General features: G+C 36.2%; 1 protein-coding gene across 3 annotated transcripts in view; it reads right to left on the bottom strand.

Moving 5' to 3' along the window:
• Window positions 1-219: 219 nt before the first annotated feature.
• The window catches only part of TTC33 (tetratricopeptide repeat domain 33), a 43,132-nt gene continuing 23,264 nt past the window's right edge, over window positions 220-20,087 (bottom strand). For all 3 annotated transcript variants that reach the window (XM_053591725.1, XM_053591718.1, XM_053591730.1), the window contains exons 3-5: window positions 17,425-17,506; window positions 15,640-15,771; window positions 220-5,136 (exon numbers count right to left, since the gene is read on the bottom strand). In XM_053591725.1, the coding sequence (XP_053447700.1) occupies window positions 4,792-5,136; window positions 15,640-15,771; window positions 17,425-17,506 (559 nt within the window). In that variant the 3' untranslated portion in view covers window positions 220-4,791. The remainder of the gene's footprint in view (window positions 5,137-15,639; window positions 15,772-17,424; window positions 17,507-20,087) is intronic.

The following is a 20,087-nucleotide window of genomic DNA, read 5'->3' as shown; positions in this document are numbered from 1 at the left end:
GCTAAATTTAAAAAGACTGACAATAAATACTAAGGACACCGAGCAACTGAAACTTCTTTAACACATTGCTGGTAGGAATGTAAAACGATATAGCCACTTCAGGAAACAGTCTGGCAGATTCCTCTAAAGTCACATATACTTGTCATAAGACTCAGCAATTCCACCCCTAGGTATTTACTTAAGAGAAATAAAAACATATGTCCACACACAGAATTGTGATTTACATACATAGCAGCTTTATTCATAATGGGTCAAAACCTGAAACAGCCTAAACGTTCATAAATAGATGAACAGCTAAACCAATTGTGGTATGTTCATATGCTAGATTACAATTTTATGATGAAAAGGAACATATTACTAATATACACAGTAACATGGGTGAATATCAACATGAATAGATTTCAAAAGCATTATACTGAACAAAAAATGTCAGACATAAAGAGTACACATTGTATGGCCTACTTATTTGAAATTCTAGAAAAGTCAAGTCTAATTTATAACCACGGAAAGCACATAAGTAGACAAGTAAGGGTGGCTGTCAGGGTGAAGGGGAACTGGCCGCAGAAGGGCTATCGAGAACTTTTGTACGATAGATACATACTACATCTTGGTAGTGGTGGTGAAGTAGGTGCCCACATTGTCAAACTCTCCAAATTATAAACTTAAAATACTTGGATTTTATTATATCTAAATAATTCTCATTTCAGAAAATTAATAAAGGTGGGCAGAGAGTATCATCAGTTGTCTCATATTCTTCCCTTCCAATTAAATCTAGAGTCAACAATATGGTCTATCACAATTCTAAGTAGACCTTTTAATATCCTGAACACATTTTTACATGTTGCCTTATAGTTAATAATACTCATTTGCAATCAAATTTCCATGATAACAAATTCTAAAATTAGAAAAGAATCCCTACCTTTGGTTTTTAATATATTTCATGCTTACTTTGAAATACAATCTGTACTAATCTCAGTTGCAGTTTGAGGAAGTCATAAAATAAGACCCTCCATTCCCTCCTGACCTCTGAACCATTTGAGAGACAGATAGATGCAGCTTCTACATCAGATTAATTGCTGGAAAAGGCTAGGTTAGAGAATGGAATTTAGCTTTGTGCCCACAATGGCCAGCTAATAACAAATGCATAATTCAAAAAACTTGTTCACCAAGGCATGGGCAGTTTTGCACACGCACAGGGCTCCCCACACGGAGGCAGAGAACAGTCACCACAAGGCTCACAACATTGTGTTGTCAAGAGACCACAACATAGCTTCTCTGCAGGTCTGACAAACCCAAAGAGGGGAAAAGGGCCTGGATGCCCAGTTGTGTGTCTTAAACTTTCTTCTTTCCTGCAGAGGTGGGAGAGATCAGGACTCTGGTTTATGTATGTCCTAAGCTCTATGAAAAGAATCCATCCCCATCCTCTGCTTTTTCACCAAAGTATAGATCAGCATTTCTCAATCTTTCTTCTACCTTGACATATACAACAGGTGAAGTTCACATATATCACATATTAAGGCACAATTCATGGTATGCTAGCTATAGGGCCACACTTTCTCTTCTAAAGTGGCTATATTAAATTGCAAGTGACATTAGGGATACCTCCTTTATTTCATTTTAATTTACTTTGGTAAGGAGGTAATTTACAAATTTCCACATTTTATGGTTGGTTTAAAACTCTTTATTTTCTCAATCTCAAAATGCCACCAAATACAAGATACACTATCAGTTTAATAATAACCCCTCAGGAACAAAAGAAAACTCATCTAAAATACTCTAAGATAATTATGATGGAACTATGGTCCTTGTGCAACTTACAACTCACTTAGAGATACACATGCTATGAAATCACAGCTCAGAATTGCTGATCCAGAGTCAATTTAGAAGGACATCTGACTCAGGAAGTTATAAGAAATGATTGATAATTTTCTTACTGCTGGGAAACGCAGTGAAACAAGCTTTTAAATTGTTTTGTAAAGCATGATGTTTAAACTGAAGTTATAATCACAGAAGCCCTAGTTTTCTGAGACAAAGCTTTTTAAAGTCTTCATTAGTTTTATCATATAGCATCAATTTACAACAGTTTCATACTTAAACCAATCTCACAAAATTTTGTATGTAGGCCCCAGTTGCAGTTGATCTCGGTTCTCCAAGCTATCAATTGCATGCTGTTCTCTGTTTATTTAGTATTTGTTAACATGTTTAAGGTAAATACTCTATAATCAAAGAGCTTATTTCCTAGAGAATAATATATGACTTTTGGGTTATCAGGCATGGTCTGAATGTATAGTGTTCTCACTAATGGATATGTATGCCATATAATTTTCAAATGATAATATAAATTATATTCAATATTATATTCAATATAACTTGAACACGGAACACTGTTACTTCAGGAAATATATTAAACATCTCTAACTATATATCATGAATATCAATTATTTGTCTTCAGATTCACAAAGATTTATTAGAACAAGCTTAGTAAATGTTTGCATATGAGTATTTACATCCTTGCAAAATAACAGAGGCATTTTTCTTCATGCACAGAAGAGCATATTGGCTAAAATAAGCATCTTTTGGGGAGCTAGAGAAGTGAGCTGCCTTCCTCCTCATAACTCCCTTTTCTCTTCAACCTTATGTCCATTTATGACTTACATCTGGGTAAGGAAGAGACTAACTTGGCCCACCAATGCCAATACACAGGAAACACAAGGTTAAGAGGGTCGAGTGGCCATATGCACTGTACCCGAGGTCTTGCCTCTTTGGGGGTTGCGGCATAGACCTCACATAACAATAACCCCCAAGTGATAACCATGTGTCCTACAATATCAAAAGTAGTGACTTCTCACTTTCAAATAAGGAAAGAATTGTAAAACAAGTTCTCCTTTCTTAAAGCAGAAGAAACTGAGGTTAAATATCACCAAATTAATTGAAGTTCTTCACAAAAATTGCTAGCACTTCCTGAGCACTTTGTGTGCAAGGCACCAGGCAGGGCACTTCACATACTTTATGTTCACATAAGAAATTAAGTAGATAGGCCTTTTTGTCACAACAAAGGGGGCCTGTTGTCTATGGTGAATATATCTTACTCTGTAAAACTGTATCTTGCTCTTGTTCAGTAAACATTTTTCTTTCTCAAAAAAAAGAAAAGAAAAATTAAGTAGATCAATCTAATTTTTCAAAAGTTAACAACACAAAATAAGTCTTCAAAACACAGGAAAAAACTATTTATTCACAAATTATACAATAAACAACCATCCATTGCTCAAGACAACGTATTAAATGTTGATTATTTATTCTCTAGATACCTATCTACCTTTTAAGAATTCTCCTTATTAAAATAATGTTTTTTTAGATCACTCTGAAACTGACCTCTTTAACCAGAGCTTTCTAAACAATATAACTTAGGGTAAAAATATAATACTTTTCAAGGCAAGTGCTGATTTCTCCAACTCTGAAAAGAAAGATATATCTGCATTCCAGTAAAACAAAATTTTGAAAAATCATCCTCATTACTTACATGCTCCAACAGCTCCTTAACATAAAGTAGCCTACTTGCATCCCTAACAAAGGTAAAATTAATTTTCCACCAATAGTATCTTCCTGAGTGTCAGAAATTACAGTACTCAATAGTTCTTTATAACTGCACTATAATATAGTTATAAAAATAATAATTCACATGCAACCACAGTATTGATTTATGAATGTGATTGTGGCTTTTCAATCTTTAACATAGCCTTCTCATAAACATGAGATAGCACTATAAATCACAATCCAGTTTCTATGTACTTTGTGCTTAAGTTATTCACTCATTGACACTGTAATAACATCCTTATTTTTTATTTTTAGAAAGGTATGATTTAGCTATTCCAATTTGTAATTATTTTTCATTTTACTAAGTATTTCCAAAAATGTTATCTAGAAAAGTAATTCAAATTATTAGAGTTACAAGCAAGAATTTGTCTTCAGGATTATTTAAGTTCTTAAAAATGAAGGAAAATACTGTTTTGAGACTGGGATGACACAGCAGTAAAATCTGTCACAATCTCTGTAAAAGCCATTCATTTTAAAAATGCACATTTTAAAAATGACTCACTTTTGATAAGGACTACTCTACCCACTATACCAATTTAAAAAAAACAAAAACACCATTCTGATATATTTCACACATCTAAAAATATTGAGGGAGAAAACTACTATTGTTATAACTTTAAGTTCAAAATAGAAATGCAAATCAGAATTAAATGTTCAGAATGTACACATTTGCATGCATTTCCAGCCAAACTTTCAAAAATTCCACATGTAACCAAATGACAACTTTGAATCAAATAATCAGTGTCAAAAATATTCAAGCTTTGTGACAGGCCTACTCTAATGAAGCAAGAAAAATGAAAGAATGAATAGTAACAGTATTATTTCTAGGAGGGAAAGAAATCACATACTTCCTTTATTATAAAACAAAATTTGAGTCACCATTTTAATAACATTGGCCATCAAGTTGTTCACTATTTAAGAATATACTTTTCAAGTTGTCTTTAAAATGTATTCATTTATGTATTCAGATTACATTAAGTTCATTAATCAAAAGCGATTTAACTCAGAACTCTAACCTTAGGGAGTATCAATCGTAACTTATCAAGGCATAGTCCGAACACTACATAACAACTCTGCCATTTAGTTTCTGTATGCCTCAACTGCCTTCTACATGTATCTCCGAGTAAATACCCCTACATCTAAACTTTAAGTGGCAATCAAAAAGATTCAAATAATTCTTCCATTATGCAAATTGCTTCATCGGGCTTTGATAAAAACAGAGCCATCTGGTGGTGTGGCGCCATCTTCCTTCTCAGTTACAGTCTCCACAGTCCCAGAAGCCGACACAATCACCATTGTTTTATTTGCTGAAACCACCTTCTGTTTTTCAGCAATAGCAGCACAAACAGCGACAATCTCATCACTTTCAAAGTCATAGTCTGGAATCGACTTTGGTGCTTCTTCAGGTGGTGCTTCACTTTTTTTAATCTTCTGCGCTACTTTCTGCTGTTCCTGGAGTGTTCTTGCCCAAGACAGGTCTTCTTTCCATATTTCAGGGTTCATTGGATAGATGTGAAGAGCTACCTGGAAACTTCGAATAGCCTGGGGAAAAAAATGTCAAGAGTTTTTCATTTGTTTTGTGTTCAAATAGTAGTGTTTAATATAATAATATATGTGTGTGTGTGTATTTATCACATGCATACACATTCTAATGTTAGTATTTTAATGTATTAGAATATAAAGAATGAAAGTTAGGGTTTTGCCCTAACCACTGGATGATGATTATGGTGGAAAAAATATAACGAAAGTATGAAGGAAAGTGACTTATAACATGCTGATGGACTAAAAGCTAATAAAAGATAAGTACTGATATTAGAATTCAAGATAAAGCAAATACACTGCTCAGCTTTTGCATGTCAACAAATACATATATAAACTGAGGGACTTCCTAGGCTAACTCATAGTCAGGAAGGTAACTCAAGAATGCATACCTCTGAAGCCAAGAGTTTAGATCTTAACAATGCTAACATTTGTTGCATATTTACTATGTTCCAGACACTAAATATTTACATATATTCACTCATCAGTTTTTCGCAACAATCCTATAAAATAGCTATAGTTTATTGTCTTCAGTCTTATTTTATAAAAACACAGTTTGGTATAGATACCAAAGCTATGAGCTAGGAAGTGGCAGAGCTGGGATGCAAACCAGTCTCAGGCAGGCTGGCTCCAGTCCATGCTCTTATTCAGTACATAATACCGCTTAATTAAGAGAACTCCACTTAGGTCTGGACCAAGGTCAATCTCAGTGCTCTCCAGACATTGTGAACTGGAAATACTCTTTATTTGACAGGGTCCTGTATGAAGCAGGATATTCAGCAACATCCCTGACCTATACCCACTAGATCCACTACAGCTCCCTCTTCTAGTTGTAACAAACAAAAATGTCTATGGACATTGACAAATATCCCTTGGGGGGCAAAACTGCCTCTAGTTGAGAACCACTACTCTATAACTGCTGCGTGTCGCTCTCTCTGAACACCCTTACTCTCTGGATAAAGATCCTCACACAAACATTAGTTTTAGTATTCCACATCTTCTGCAGATTTACAATCTATTCTAGGCCCTTTAGAAAGCATTATAGAGATACAGAGATAGGTATATAAAGTGATATGAACATAGTACAATGTAATGAGAAATGGTGATGGGTGTTTTTAATTACAGCAAGAATGCCAGGCAAGAAAGTACACAGTTTACATAATGAGAAATCACTGAAAGTCTGGAGTATAATATTTGTTATTTTTTTTAAGTTATCAAACTTTCAGTGGTATATCTTTAATTGGATTATCTTCAAACAAAATAATAATCAAAAATATAATGAAATTTTGATGACTTACTTTTGTTCAAAGATAAAAAGTAAAATTAATGAGGAAGTGTGACTGAGCATGTAAATACTTGCTTAGCCCCATAAGGTACCAGGGCATTGTGACTTACGTGTTCTTAATATTCTTAAAAAAAAGAAGAAACTCTTGGAATATGACAAAGTTTAAAAATAGCTCCTCATGGTATAAAGCTAATGCCTAAATAATACACTAAAAGGTAATTTTATTCATATTTACTAAATGTTTAACACAGCAATTAAGCTCATCCATTTAAAATGGTTCTTAGTATAGTCACAGAGCTGTGCAGCCATAACCACAATCAATTCTAGAACATTTTTATCACCCCATTAAGAAAACCCCATACCTATTTACAGTCACTCTCATTTCTTCCAAGATCCCAGTCCTAAGCAACAACTAATCTACTTGCTACCTCCACAAATTTGCCTATTCTGAACATATATAAATGAAATCATATGCTATGTAGTCCTTTATATCTGGTTCCTTTCACAAACCACATTATTTTCAAAGTTCACCCATTATCAATACTTCATTTCTTTTTATTGCTGAATAATATGCCATGTGTGGATACCCATATTTTGCTTCTCCATTCATCAGCTGATGGCATGTGAGTTGTTTCCACTTACTAGCCACTGTCAATAATAGTGTTGCTATGAATATCTGTGTATTAGTTTTTGTATGAGCATGTGTTTTCATTTCCCTTGGGTATGAACCTAAGAAAGGAAATGCTGTATTGTATAGTAACTATATGTTTTTTTTGTTTGTTTGTTTTTTTGAGGAACTGCCAGACTGTTTCCCAAAATAGCTGTAACATTTTACATTCCCACAGCAATATATGAGGGCTCCAATTTCTCCACACTTGAAATTGTCCATTTTTTTTTTATAAAAACCATCCCAGGAGATAGTAGTATCACTATGCAGCTTGTTCTTCATTTTCCTGATGAGCAAATGGTGTTGAGCATCTTTTCATGTCCTTTTTGGCCACTGATCCTTTACCTATTTTAAAATTATGTTATTTGCCTTTTCCTTTTTATTAAATTGAAAGAGTTCTGTATAAATTCTGAATACTAGACCCTTATCAGAGAAATGATTTGCAAATATTTCCTACTCTATGAGCTGTCTTTTCACTTTCTTGACAGTAACTTTAGAAGCACAAAAGTGTTTCATTTTGAAGTCCAATTTATCTACTTTTTTCTTTTGTTGCTTGTGTTTCGGGGGTCCTATCTTAAAAACATAGTAATCTCCCCATTATCTGGCACCCACAGGGATCCTGGCAGATTCTGGGTAAATGTAGTTTCCAGTCACTTGAGAGTTTCTATTAAAGACAGGCCTAATTCCATACCCTATACTATATATACCATAATATTGATATTAATAATAAAATATACTGCTAACAAACTAAGGCAAATAAAGACAAACTTCACTTACAATAATAGTTTTACTGTATTAAAAAACAGCTTTGTACACATAGAGTAAAATTTTGGTTACATGTAAGTCGATACAGTTTTCAACTTCATTAGTGTATTATTTTTTTTTTAACTTCGAATAATACACATTAACACTTATAACTGTTACAGAGAATAAAAGGCCCTGCGGGAGTAATGTATGAAGCCTCAGCTTACTGACGGCAAGGTGCACCAAGTTTAAACAGATTTTTTTTGGCCAGGTCTCATGCTGCTGCTTCAGAGTGCCAGTGGCTTGAGTTCCAGATAACAGGGAGTTTACTGCATTGCCAAATCCAAGGTCACAAAGATTTATGCCTAAGTTTTCTTCTAAGAGTTTATACTTTTAAGCTTACATGTTTAGGACTTTACTTTTGAGTTAATTTTTATATATGGTGTGAGACAGGAGTCTAGCTTCATTCTTCTGAATATCCCACTGTCCCAACAACATGTCAAAGACTATTCTTTCCCTTGTCCTGACACCTTTGTCCAATTAACTGTAAAGATGAAGGATTCATTTTGGACCTTCAATTCTACCCCATTGACCTATACATATGTTTATATTTATGCCAACACCATACTGTCTTGATTATTACAGCTTTTACATTTACTAAATTTTTAAAAAAATTGATTATTTAAGAAAAAAAAAAGAAATAGATCCACGGGGGAAAAAATTGATTATTTAAAGTAAATCCAAAGAACTCCCAATTACATGTTTAAATTTAAGACAGCTTAAATCTCTGAAGGGCACTTCTCCTCAACAATATCAAAGAACTTCACATACACACACAATGACAGGATTGATGTCAGCAAGATAATGGAGTAGGAAGCCCTAGATCCTCCTTCGCTCAATAAACATACCACTTCAACAAGAATTCATGTACACAATTCCCTTGTGAGAAATACAGACACTAACTGAAAGGCTCCTGCATCCTGGGTGTGTAAGAAACCAAACTCCTGGGCGGTGCCTGTGGCTCAGTGAGCAGGGCGCCAGCCCCATATGCTGAGGGTGGCAGGTTCAAACCCGGCCCCGGCCAAACTGCAACAAAAAAATAGCCGGGCGTTGTGGCGGGCGCCTGTAGTCCCAGCTGCTCGGGAGGCCAGGAGTTGGAGGTTGCTGTGAGCTGTGTGACGCCACAGCACTCTACCGAGGGCAATAAAGTGAAACTCTGTCTCTACAAAAAGAAACCAAACTCCTAACATTTTAGGACACCCTCTTTCTAGAATCCTATACCCAGCATGGCATCATCCAGTTGAGAAGAGACCCTTCAGCTCCAAGCTTCCCCCTAGGCAAGGAAAGAGTTGTTCCAAGTATATAGTGTTCTTACTGCTACAGCAGCTACCAAAAGGACTAGCTTCTGTCTTAGGGTGCTGACAGGTTGTACATAATCCAGCCACCTAGGGGAGAACAGAAATGGAGGCTTGAGCTGATAGTAACACATCTCCTCTCCTAGCTCAGCACAGCGTCAACAAAGGAAAAACTCTCAGCAACCAGTTTCTGCCTGAAGAGAGAAAGAGTTGGTCTGCACTATGTCCAATGGCCCAGCTTTTATGAGAGCTACCAAAAGAACTGGCTTCTGTCTTGGCTGTCATGTTGATGAGATTTATTATAATTCAGCTACCTGGAGGCTCATGACAACAGAGGCAGATGCTTAAGCTGGAAGTTGCCATCACCTCTCCTACTAGCTGAGCACAAAGTAAATGGATAAGCTGGAGGCATCACACTTCCTGATTTCAAAAAAATACTACAGGAGCTAGATGCAGTAACTCCTATTTATAATCCCAACAACTCCTGAGCCTGAGGTGGGAGGACCCTTTAAGGCTAGGAGTTCCAGACCAGCCTGGGCCACCCAGTGAAACTCTGTCTCTTAAAAAAAAAAAAATTACAAAGCTACAGTAATCAAGACAGTATATGATACTGGGATAAAGAGAGACATAAAGGCCAGGCAAAGTGGCTCATGCCTGTAATCCAGCACCTTGGGAGGTCAAAGGAGGAGGACTGCTTGAGGTCAGCAGTTCGAGACTAGCCTGAGCAATATAGTAAGATCTTGTTTGTCTCTTAAAAAAAATAGAAAGAAAGAAAACCACTAATTAGACAGGTACAGTGCATGTGCCAACTACTCAAGAGTCTGAGATGGGAAGACCGCTTGAGCCCAGGAGTTTGAGGCTGCAGTAAACTATAATCACACTACTGCACTCCAGCCTGGGCAACAGAGTAAGACATACAGACCAATGGAACAGAATAGGGAAGCTCAGAAATAAATCCACACATACATAGTCAACTTACCTTCAACAAGAATGTCAAGTACACACAATGGGGAAAGCATGATCTCTTTAACAAAAAATGTTGGGAAAACTGAACATCCAAATGCAAAAGAATGAAAATGGATCGTCACCTTACGTGGTAAACAAAAATCAACTAAAAATGGACTAAAGACCTAAATGTAAGACCTGAAGTTATAAAACTCCTAGAAGAAAGACAGAGATAAAAGTTTCATGACATTAGCCTTGACAGTTTCATATTAACACCAAAAGAACAGGCAACAAAAGCAAAAATAGGCAAGTGAGACTATATCCCAAAAGCTTTTGCAAAGGAAATAATCAACAGAGTATAAGGCAACCTATGGAACTGGAAAAAATATTTGCAATCATATCTTTAAGAGTTTAATTTCCAAGTACATAAAGAATAATTCGATAGAAAAACAAAAACAAAACTCCCCCCCCCCCAACAAAAACCCCAAATAACACGATTTAAAAATGGGCTAAAGATCAAGCATTACCCAAATATAAATATAAAAATTATATTTATAAAATTGGTTTATGTTAGTTTAATTAAGTCTTATTTTTATTTTTGGGAAACTGTAAATATAGTTTCTCATCTAAATATTTTTTGTCACTGATAGTTTAAAAAAGGGAAATGAAAAATGTATATTGGAAAATAGATGGAAAACATGTTATTATCTCAGGCAAAGGCTAAAAATTACCTACAAAAGAATTTATGAATTCTCCTTAGATTTTTTTGTTTGTATTAATAAAATTTGAAATTTAAAAAAAATTAATAAATAAATAAAAATAAAAATGGGCTAAAGAAGATATACGAATGGACAACAGGTGAGTGAAAAGATGCTCAACATCACTAATCACCAGGGAAATGCAAATCAAAACCACAATGAGATATCACCTCACACCTGTTAGAGCAGTTATCAAAAAAGCAAGACGACATGTGCCGGTGAGATATGGAGAAACTGAAATCCTTATACACTAATGGTGGGAATGAAAAATGGTACTGCCACTATGGAAAACAACATGAAGGTTCCTAAAAGAAATTAAACACAGGACTACCATATGATTCAGCAATCTCATTTCTGAGAATTTATCCAAAAGAATTAGGACCTCAAAGAGATATCAGCACTCCTCCCATGTTCACTGTAGCATTATTCACAGTAACCAATGTGTAGAAAGTAAGAATGGATAAAGAAAACAGTATATCCATCTAATGGAATAACATTCAGCCTTAAAAAAGAAATTCTGCAATATGAGGTAACATGGATGAGACTATAAAGACATTTTGCTAAGAGAAATAAGCCAGTCAAAAAGGACAAATGCTGCATAACTCCATTTATATGAGATATCTAAAATAAGGAAATTCATAGAATCAAAAAGCAGAAAAGACCAGGTGTGGTGGCTGATGCCTATAATCCCTGTAATCCTAGCTCTCTGAGAGGCCAAGGCAGGTGGACCACTTGAGCTGAGGAGTTTGAGAACAGCCTGAGCAAGAGTGAGACCTCGTCTATGCTAAAAATGGAAAAATTAGCCAGGTGCTATAGCAGGCACCTGTAGTTCCAGCTACATGGGAAGCTGAGGCTGGAGGATCACCATGAACCCAGGAGTTTAAGGTTGCTGTGAGCTAGGCAGATGCCACAACACTCTAGCCAAGGCAACAGAGTGAGAAAGAGTTTCAAAAAAAAGAAAAATGTAGAAAAGTGGTTGTCAGTGGCTGGGGGAAGGAATGGGCAAGGAGTTGTTCATCAACAAGCGTGATGATTCAAGTGAGCAAAATGAGTATGCCCTAGAGATCTGCTGTACAACTTAAAACGTACAGTTAACAATACTGTACCACACACTTCAAAATTTTTTTTTTTTTTTTGTAGAGACAGAGTCTCACTGTATCGCCCTCGGGTAGAGTGCCGTGGCGTCACACGGCTCACAGCAACCTCTAACTCTTGGGCTTACGCGATTCTCTTGCCTCAGCCTCCCGAGCAGCTGGGACTACAGGTGCCCGCCACAACGCCCGGCTATTTTTTTGTTGCAGTTTGGCCGGGGCTGGGTTTGAACCCGCCACCCTCAGCATATGGGGCCGGTGCCCTACTCACTGAGCCACAGGCGCCGCCCCACACTTCAAAATTTTTAAGAGGGTAGATCCCATGTTAACTCTTCTTGTCACAACAAAATAAAAATTGTTTTAAATGTCAGAACAACAATAAAGCTCTTATTTTTATTTTTCAAGGGAAAAAAATCAATTCTTACCTCAAGTATCAAAATACAACATTTATTCAAGAACTTGACTATACTATCAGTAATAGAAAATAAAACGCAGCTTAACTCATACAAAATGTACCGTAATTAATTAAACCAAAAACTCACAAGTGAAATCTTTATACCCCTGTAAGAATTCTCCTCCTTTTTTTCTGGAAATTTTCACGTATCTATCCCATTGTTTTACTGATAATTACCATTACAAGATGAGAACTAGAAGAAACAAATGATGCATGTGAAATTTCTAGTAAAAGATTTGCTCATACAAAATATTAAAACTATTGACGAAAATGAAACTTGAATGAAAATGAATTATGCACGTGAAATTTCTAGTAAAAGATTTGTTCATACAAAATATTAAAACTATTGACAAAAATGAAACTTGAATGAGAAATGAATTATGCAGTGACTAAAACGGAGGCCACAAAGCTATTTCCAGTACTGAAGGCCAAAGACCACAGAACGCTAACAGATTCATCCTTCCATTCACTGTCACCTCCTGGTGTTCCTACCTTTCCCAATCTCCTTTCCTTTCTACCTTCTCTTCTTCTTCCACTTGGAGATTCACGTTCTCCAGAATCAATCTCCTTATAGAACATTCCTTTCTCGGCATCCCCAATTCCTCACACAGAATTTTAACTCCCAGAAATGTTCTCTTCAGCTTTCTTACTCTCTCATCCTTTCTCTTCTTCAAAGCACATTATCATACAGTCTTTTTTTTCTCTCTCTCTCCCTATCTCTCTCTCTCTCTATATATATATATATTTTAGATAAGATATATATCCTATAAACATTTTCCATTGTACACATACAACTCTCAATCTAAATAATTATTCATGGAGATATACCCAATGATAGACTTTTAATCTACTTACGTACATAATGTCATACATTTTTGTCTGTATTTACAAGAATTATTAGGAGTTAGAAATTTTAGCTTGCTTTCAATATATTTTTCATAATATCCCTTTACTATGACATTTTGAATGAAGTTGGGGTTTTTTGTTTGTTTTTGTTTTTTATACCATTGCAGTCCTTTAAGAGAATAGCTTAAGTCTATGCAAAAATTACAAACTTAAGGTTTTCCAAATAGAGCCCTTAAAATTGTTATTTAATAAGAAACAAACCATCTTACTAAGAGTTAAAAAATAAATTTTTTAAAATTGCATTCATGGAGGGGGAATAATACTTTTCAATTCCTCCAGGGATTTCACAGTATTAATGGATAGAACCTTATCAATAAGAAAAAAAAATTGAGTAACGGGTATTCTTATTCAAAAAAATTCAATTAAATAACTTTATTTTTATTGTTTGTGTCATCTGCAATGTTATTTCTTTTTTACAAAGAAAATCTTTCCTGGGTGGCGCCTGTGGCTCAGTCGGTAGGGCGCCGGCCCCATATACCGAGGGTGGCGGGTTCAGGCCCAGCCCCGGCCAAACTGCAACCAAAAAATAGCCGGGCGTTGTGGCGGGCGCCTGTAGTCCCAGCTGCTCGGGAGGCTGAGGCAAGAGAATCGCTTAAGCCCAGGAGTTGGAGATTGCTGTGAGCTGTGTGAGGCCACGGCACTCTACCGAGGGCCATAAAGTGAGACTCTGTCTCTACAAAAAAAAAAAAAAAAAGAAAATCTTTCCTAAACATTATGTCCTAGAGATTTTTTTTCCATTACCATATATATACTATAAGCAAAAGATATGATTTAAGGTTTTTAACAAAAATGACATGGGAAAAGAATATTACACAAAAGAAGTTTTTCTTTTTTTTTTATTGTTAAATCATAGCTGTGTACATTTGTGCAATAAAGGAATACAATGTGCTGGTTTCATATACAATCTGAAATATTCTCATCAAACTGTTCAACGTAGCTTTCATGGCATTTTCTTAGTTATTGTATATGGACATTTGTATTCCGCATTTAGTAGGTTTCGCCTGTTTTTCTTATTCTCATCTAGTCTGTTAGGAAACTAAATTTCCCTGAATTCTTTCTTCCAACTCTGGGATGATTTAAGTCTTCAGGTAAAAAGAGAAAAGATGACAATACTAAATGGAAAGAAAACACCCCTCGGCTAAAATGGTTTCTTTCCATCACTGTGAATCTCATTTCAGGTTATTATTTTAAGTTACTTTGTCCAATCAATTATTTTCTCATGAAAATTCCTTATGATTTCTGAGAATCTGACAAACCCCTGTTTTTGGTAAAGAGAAACAGTGATATTTATAAGAGTGCCAGAAAAATCTAAGTCATCTATCGTCTACTAAAACAATTGTTAGTGAAGTTAAATTCAGGATTTTTCAGTAATATTAGCTTTCAAGAAACTTTTCTTTTTTTTTATTGTTGGGGAATTATAGAGGGTATAATGAGCCAGGTTATTCTGCTTGTATTTGCTGGGTGAAGTCCCTCTATTAGTAGTGCCCCTCAAGAAACTTTTAAAATTGATTTTATTTTTAAATGTAAAAGGCCAATAAAACCATTTAAAAACCCATTGATTTACTTAATAGCAAAAAGGAAATCTGGTACTACTGCAAAGCTACTACATTAGGTTTGCAAATACTTGTTAAGTTAAATTTTGTTAGGGGTCAGGTACATACAGCCCTGCCGAAAGAAAAACAAAAACAGGACAATTCTCGCAATTGATTCTTACCTATTTGGCTTTTGCTACCAACAAGGTGTCCAGACATCAGACATAATGGAGAGAGGCATTGAGTACCACTTTACAGTGGTACCACTTACGCAATGAGCATTTCATTTTCTTACCTTTCTACTCTTTCCCATTTCCCCTCATTATGCCTAGCAACTTTTCATTCTAAATATATGTCACCATTACTTGCCCATATTCTACTCTCTTCCTTCCCCTACTAATGTCAGTGGTTTTGTCTGCATGGTGATGCTAATATCATTTTATAATGTAGTAAATTTAATGATTCAAAGAACTAATCTAAAAGTTGCTTACTGTCTATTTAAATACCATGGTTTACCAAATGCCAACATTTTATGTTAATTTTTTTAATATTTGATGACAATATTCTGACACTGTTATAACTGGTATAATAAAACAAAATGTTTAGTAATAACTGTGATCTGTGCCTAAGGATTAATATCTTTAATAGGTAATTTGCTATTTATGTTTTACAAATATTTGATAAATGGCTATTTACTTTTTGGTTCAGTTGATCAAAAACATCAAAATAAACTTAAAATATCAGCATTATAATAATTTGACCTCCTTACCAGGATTATCTCTCCTAATCCAAGTTGAGCCCGTCCCAAAGTTTGCCAAGACTCCCAGGAATGTGGATTTCGCTGAACAGCCATTTCGGCTGCATGTACTGCTGGGAACATTTCATGAAGAGACATTAGAACCTGTAAGCCAAAAGGGAAGAAAAAGTCCTATCAGTAATATTCATAAATTAGTAAACTACTAAAGGATAACCACAAATAAACAACCCTTTCCATTTTTCAAATATATTTTTAGTCTGGTACATAGCATTTTAGTGGTTTTTACCCTCCTCCTCTGCCATTTGGGGTCAAGATTTACAGTCCTCGTTTCACTCCTGAAATAAGTATAAAAATATAAACTATTGACTTTCCAGTTATTGAATCCTATGTCTATCTGGTCAAAACCAAGTGGTCATATTCTAGCCATGGTGGCTGAGAGCTTATGAACTCTCAATTACACTGCTCTATTTATGATGCAGTCTGTGGAGACCCCAAGACTTGCTGTTAAACTAGGCGAATTTGTTCAATCAGCCGACCTGTGGCTAATAAATGATCTTACTGCTATAAAAGTCATTTAAATACTCTACAGGCAGCCTCGCCACTAGGCTTTTCAAACCATATAAACCAGAAAAATCAGACAGCTTTAGAGCCCTCCACTTTAGTCTGTGGGGAAGGGCAGAATTTTATCTGCAACATTTAGGACCACTAACATTTTAAAAAATTTGTAACACAAACATACTTATCAGGTTTCAAATAACAACTCTTCATATAGTTTGCCACAAACTCTGATGTTAATAAATATATTTAAGACTGAAAAGTAAAGGAATACAAATAAAGGTGCTTATAGCACTTAATTTAGCAGACATAACTTATTTGTGTTTTTCCCCAATAAACTAATGTCAAAGCTGATAAAGTCTGTATCAAATGTTTGAGACCATCATTTGCAAATTATTAGGTGGGCAGATCAAGACTGAATTGCAACCATTACCTGCCAAAAAGACTTTTTATGTTAAAATATGCTTGAGACTTTTTTTTTTGTAGAGACAGAGTCTCACTTTATGGCCCTCGGTAGGGTGCCATGGCATCACACAGCTCACAGCAACCTCCAACTCCTGGGCTGAAGCGATTCTCTTGCCTCAGCCTCCCAAGTAGCTGGGACTACAGGCAACCACCACAACGCCCAGCTATTTTTTGGTTTGCAGTTCAGCCGGGGCCGGGTTTGAACCCGCCACCCTCGGTATATGGGGCCGGCGCCTTACTGACTGAGCCATATGTTTGAGACTTTTAAAGTCACTTAGATAACTTAATTCAAGAGCTCAGAGGTCTTCTTTAGGGACTTTCCCACAGAATATTAGAAATGTATTTTTAAAGTACAAACGTTATTTTTAAACTATTAATAAATTGCATCTATTCTGACCTTTTGCTAAGGACAAAGCCATTTTTAGAGAAACTTCATTCAGGACCCAATCCATCCTTTAAAGAAAACTGAGCTAATGCTAAGTCTGCCACAATTAAATACAAGGAAAGCAGATACTATTCATTATTTAGAAATCACCAGCGCCTTTTAAAAGACACCCATCTACTTATAAAAATTAGGTTGAAATGAAAGGTAACTTCATTGTGAAGGCAAATGAATTTCTAATTTTATGCTTAGGCAGAGCCATAAATATCAAGAAGATATTTTTCCCAGCTATATAGTACTTAAAAAGAGCAATGCGAGGAAGTGCTATTTTAATTGCTCACCAAACAAACATAGCACAATTTCATAATGAAAGTAAAATTCTTCATAATTATTACCTGGGATTTCATCTCATACAAGGTAGCATCATTTGGGGTCAACTGTAGGGCTTCATCCCACTTCTGAATTGCCTCCCGGTATCTGTAGTTGTTAAAAGTTACATTAATACCATAATTTCAGTACATCGTTGAGAGTCAGTGACCAGATTTTAAAAATCTGGTACTAAAAAAAAAAAAATATATTTATCATATAATTCTCTGTTCATGAACTGGCAATAATGATGCAGAAAAAAAGAGATGAAAGGAAAGGATAGCAAAAGAGAGCAGAGCAATTATAAAATAAAACAGAACTTAGAAATCCTCTCCAAGATTTTGTTTTATTTTCTGGGCTTAGAAATCACCTCCAGATTTGTTTTCATTACTTCAGTGTCTGCCTACACTCTCATTCATTTTAGATGAATTTTAAAGGACATTTCTGAGAAATTTATGACCCAGTGTCAGCTAAACTGTTGGAACCTACTACAGCAATCTGACACAGATAACAGTTTAAAAATTTTCTGGGTAATATTGTAAAGATTCTTCAATCTATAAGGGCTTCAATCTATATCTGTTTTGTTCATCCCTAATAATGCATGGTAAGCTTATAAGAAAGAACACTCTGGAGATTTTCCCGCTACCACTCTTGCATTGATGTTCTCCCAGTCAGGTCTCTAAGTTCCAGAGCCATTTAGTCAAGGTAACATCTCCACCTAGAGCGCACCACAGACAACTCAAACTCAAAATGCCTAAAACTGAGCTTACACATTTGATGCTAAATCTGCAGAAGCACGGAAGGATTTTTTTTTTTGAGACAGAGTCTCACTTAATCGCCCTCAGTAGAATGCTATGGCATCACACAGCTCACAGCAACCTCCAGCTTCTGGGCTTAGGCGATTCTCTTGCCTCAGCCTCCCAAGTAGCTGGGACTACAGGTGCCCGCCACAATGCCTGGATATTTATGTTGCAGTTTGGCCGGGGCTGGGTTTGAACCCACCACCCTTGGTATATCACTGAGCCACAGGTACCGCACACACAGAAGGATTTTTTAAAATTAAGGAACAACCAAGTTCTACAAGTTCTACATGTTATCCAAAGCAGTCATCTTCAAAGCACCCTTCACAAGTGGTTAATCCAATGTACACATGTTTAGGTAATTCTAGAAGAATGGCCTAATCACTAGAACATTCTTCATTATAAGTTGAAACTCTCCACCACGTACCTATCCCTCAATGCTACTATTTTTGTTTTCTAGAAGTAAACAGAAAATACATAATCTAGCAATTTTCGTTCCTGGTTGTATTTGGAAGAGTCTAGGGAGATTATGGAGAGGATAACACACACACACACACACACACACACCCCCCACTGTCACTGCCTCAAAACAACTAAAATAAGATACTTGTGTAGTGGGGCCCAGGCATTTTTTTTTTTTTTCCAGAGTCTCACTCTGTCACTTGGGCTAAAGTGGAGTGGTGTCATCATAGCTCACTGCAACCTCCTGGGCTCAAGTGATTCTCCTGCCTCAGCCTCCCGTGTAGCTGGGACTATGGGTGTGTGCCACCATGTCCAGCTAAATTTTCTAATTTTTATAGAGACGTGCTCTGGCTCTTGGGCACAAATTCTAGCTACCCTATTTGTCCTACCTTCTCTAAAAAGTCCCGAAAAGCAGCAGAGACACATGGAAGACATGAAAGGGAGAAAGGAGGTAGCATGTCGATAATGTATCAGAAAAAACACAGCAGAGATGTGCATGGAAGACATGAAAAGAGGGAATGGGAGATAATGATGCTGATAATGTATCAGAAAAAAGTAGGAAGTATAAAGAAATTCTATCCTATCCTATAAAAGCAGCAAGCATATTAATTCTTATTGTGTATTATCTCATCATTTGAGGCACAGAAATTATGAGAAATCCCAAGACTAGGGGAAGGTGAGTATGGGTAGAAAGAACAAAGAGATCAGAATTCTGGGTATAACAAAGGGAACCTAAGACCTTGGACGTTTGAGGTCTCAAGAGTCTTTATGGATTTTGAGGAAGACGGGTCTTTGGTCTTCAGAGCAAGTGTTGAGATAGTAAAGCACCACACAGCCAAAAATTTAGGCTTTCTTGGCCAGATAGTCTGTCAACCACTTAATTCTACCACTGTAGCACAAAATCAGCCCATAGCCAAATGTGTATGGCTGGGTCCCAATAAAACTTTATTTACAAAACAGGCTATGGTTTCCCTATCCCTGATCTACTTGGCCCAACCACTATTACAAGCTTGTCATGTCTACAAACATCCTTTTGCTTTCCAGTCTTTTTTTTTTTGTGGAGACAGAGTCTCACTTTGTCGCCCTCTGTATCCCAACTCAGCAACCTGAAACTCTTGGGCACTACAGGCACCCACCACAGTGTCCAGCTACATTTTAGAGACAGGGTCTCGCTCTTGCTCAGGCTGGTGGTCTTGTCAGGCAATCCTCCTGGAGTGCCAGGATTACAGGTGTGAGCCACAACACCCAGCTACTTTCCAGTCTTATCTTCTATCTAAACCAGAGGCAGTTACCCCATAGAAGGCATTTATCAAAATTTATGGAGATATATTTTGTTGTCACTATGACTTAAAGACACTAGTTAACAGGGCATCAGGAATGTTAATATCCTACAAAGCAAAAAGCAATCCTAGGAGAAAGAGGAAAACTTA

The sequence above is a fragment of the Nycticebus coucang genome, chromosome 1, assembly GCF_027406575.1.
Source record: "Nycticebus coucang isolate mNycCou1 chromosome 1, mNycCou1.pri, whole genome shotgun sequence".
In the NCBI taxonomy this organism is placed as follows: Eukaryota; Metazoa; Chordata; class Mammalia; order Primates; family Lorisidae; genus Nycticebus; species Nycticebus coucang.
The sequence above is the reverse complement of the archived record's forward strand: the minus strand, read 5'-3'. Positions and strand labels throughout refer to the sequence as shown.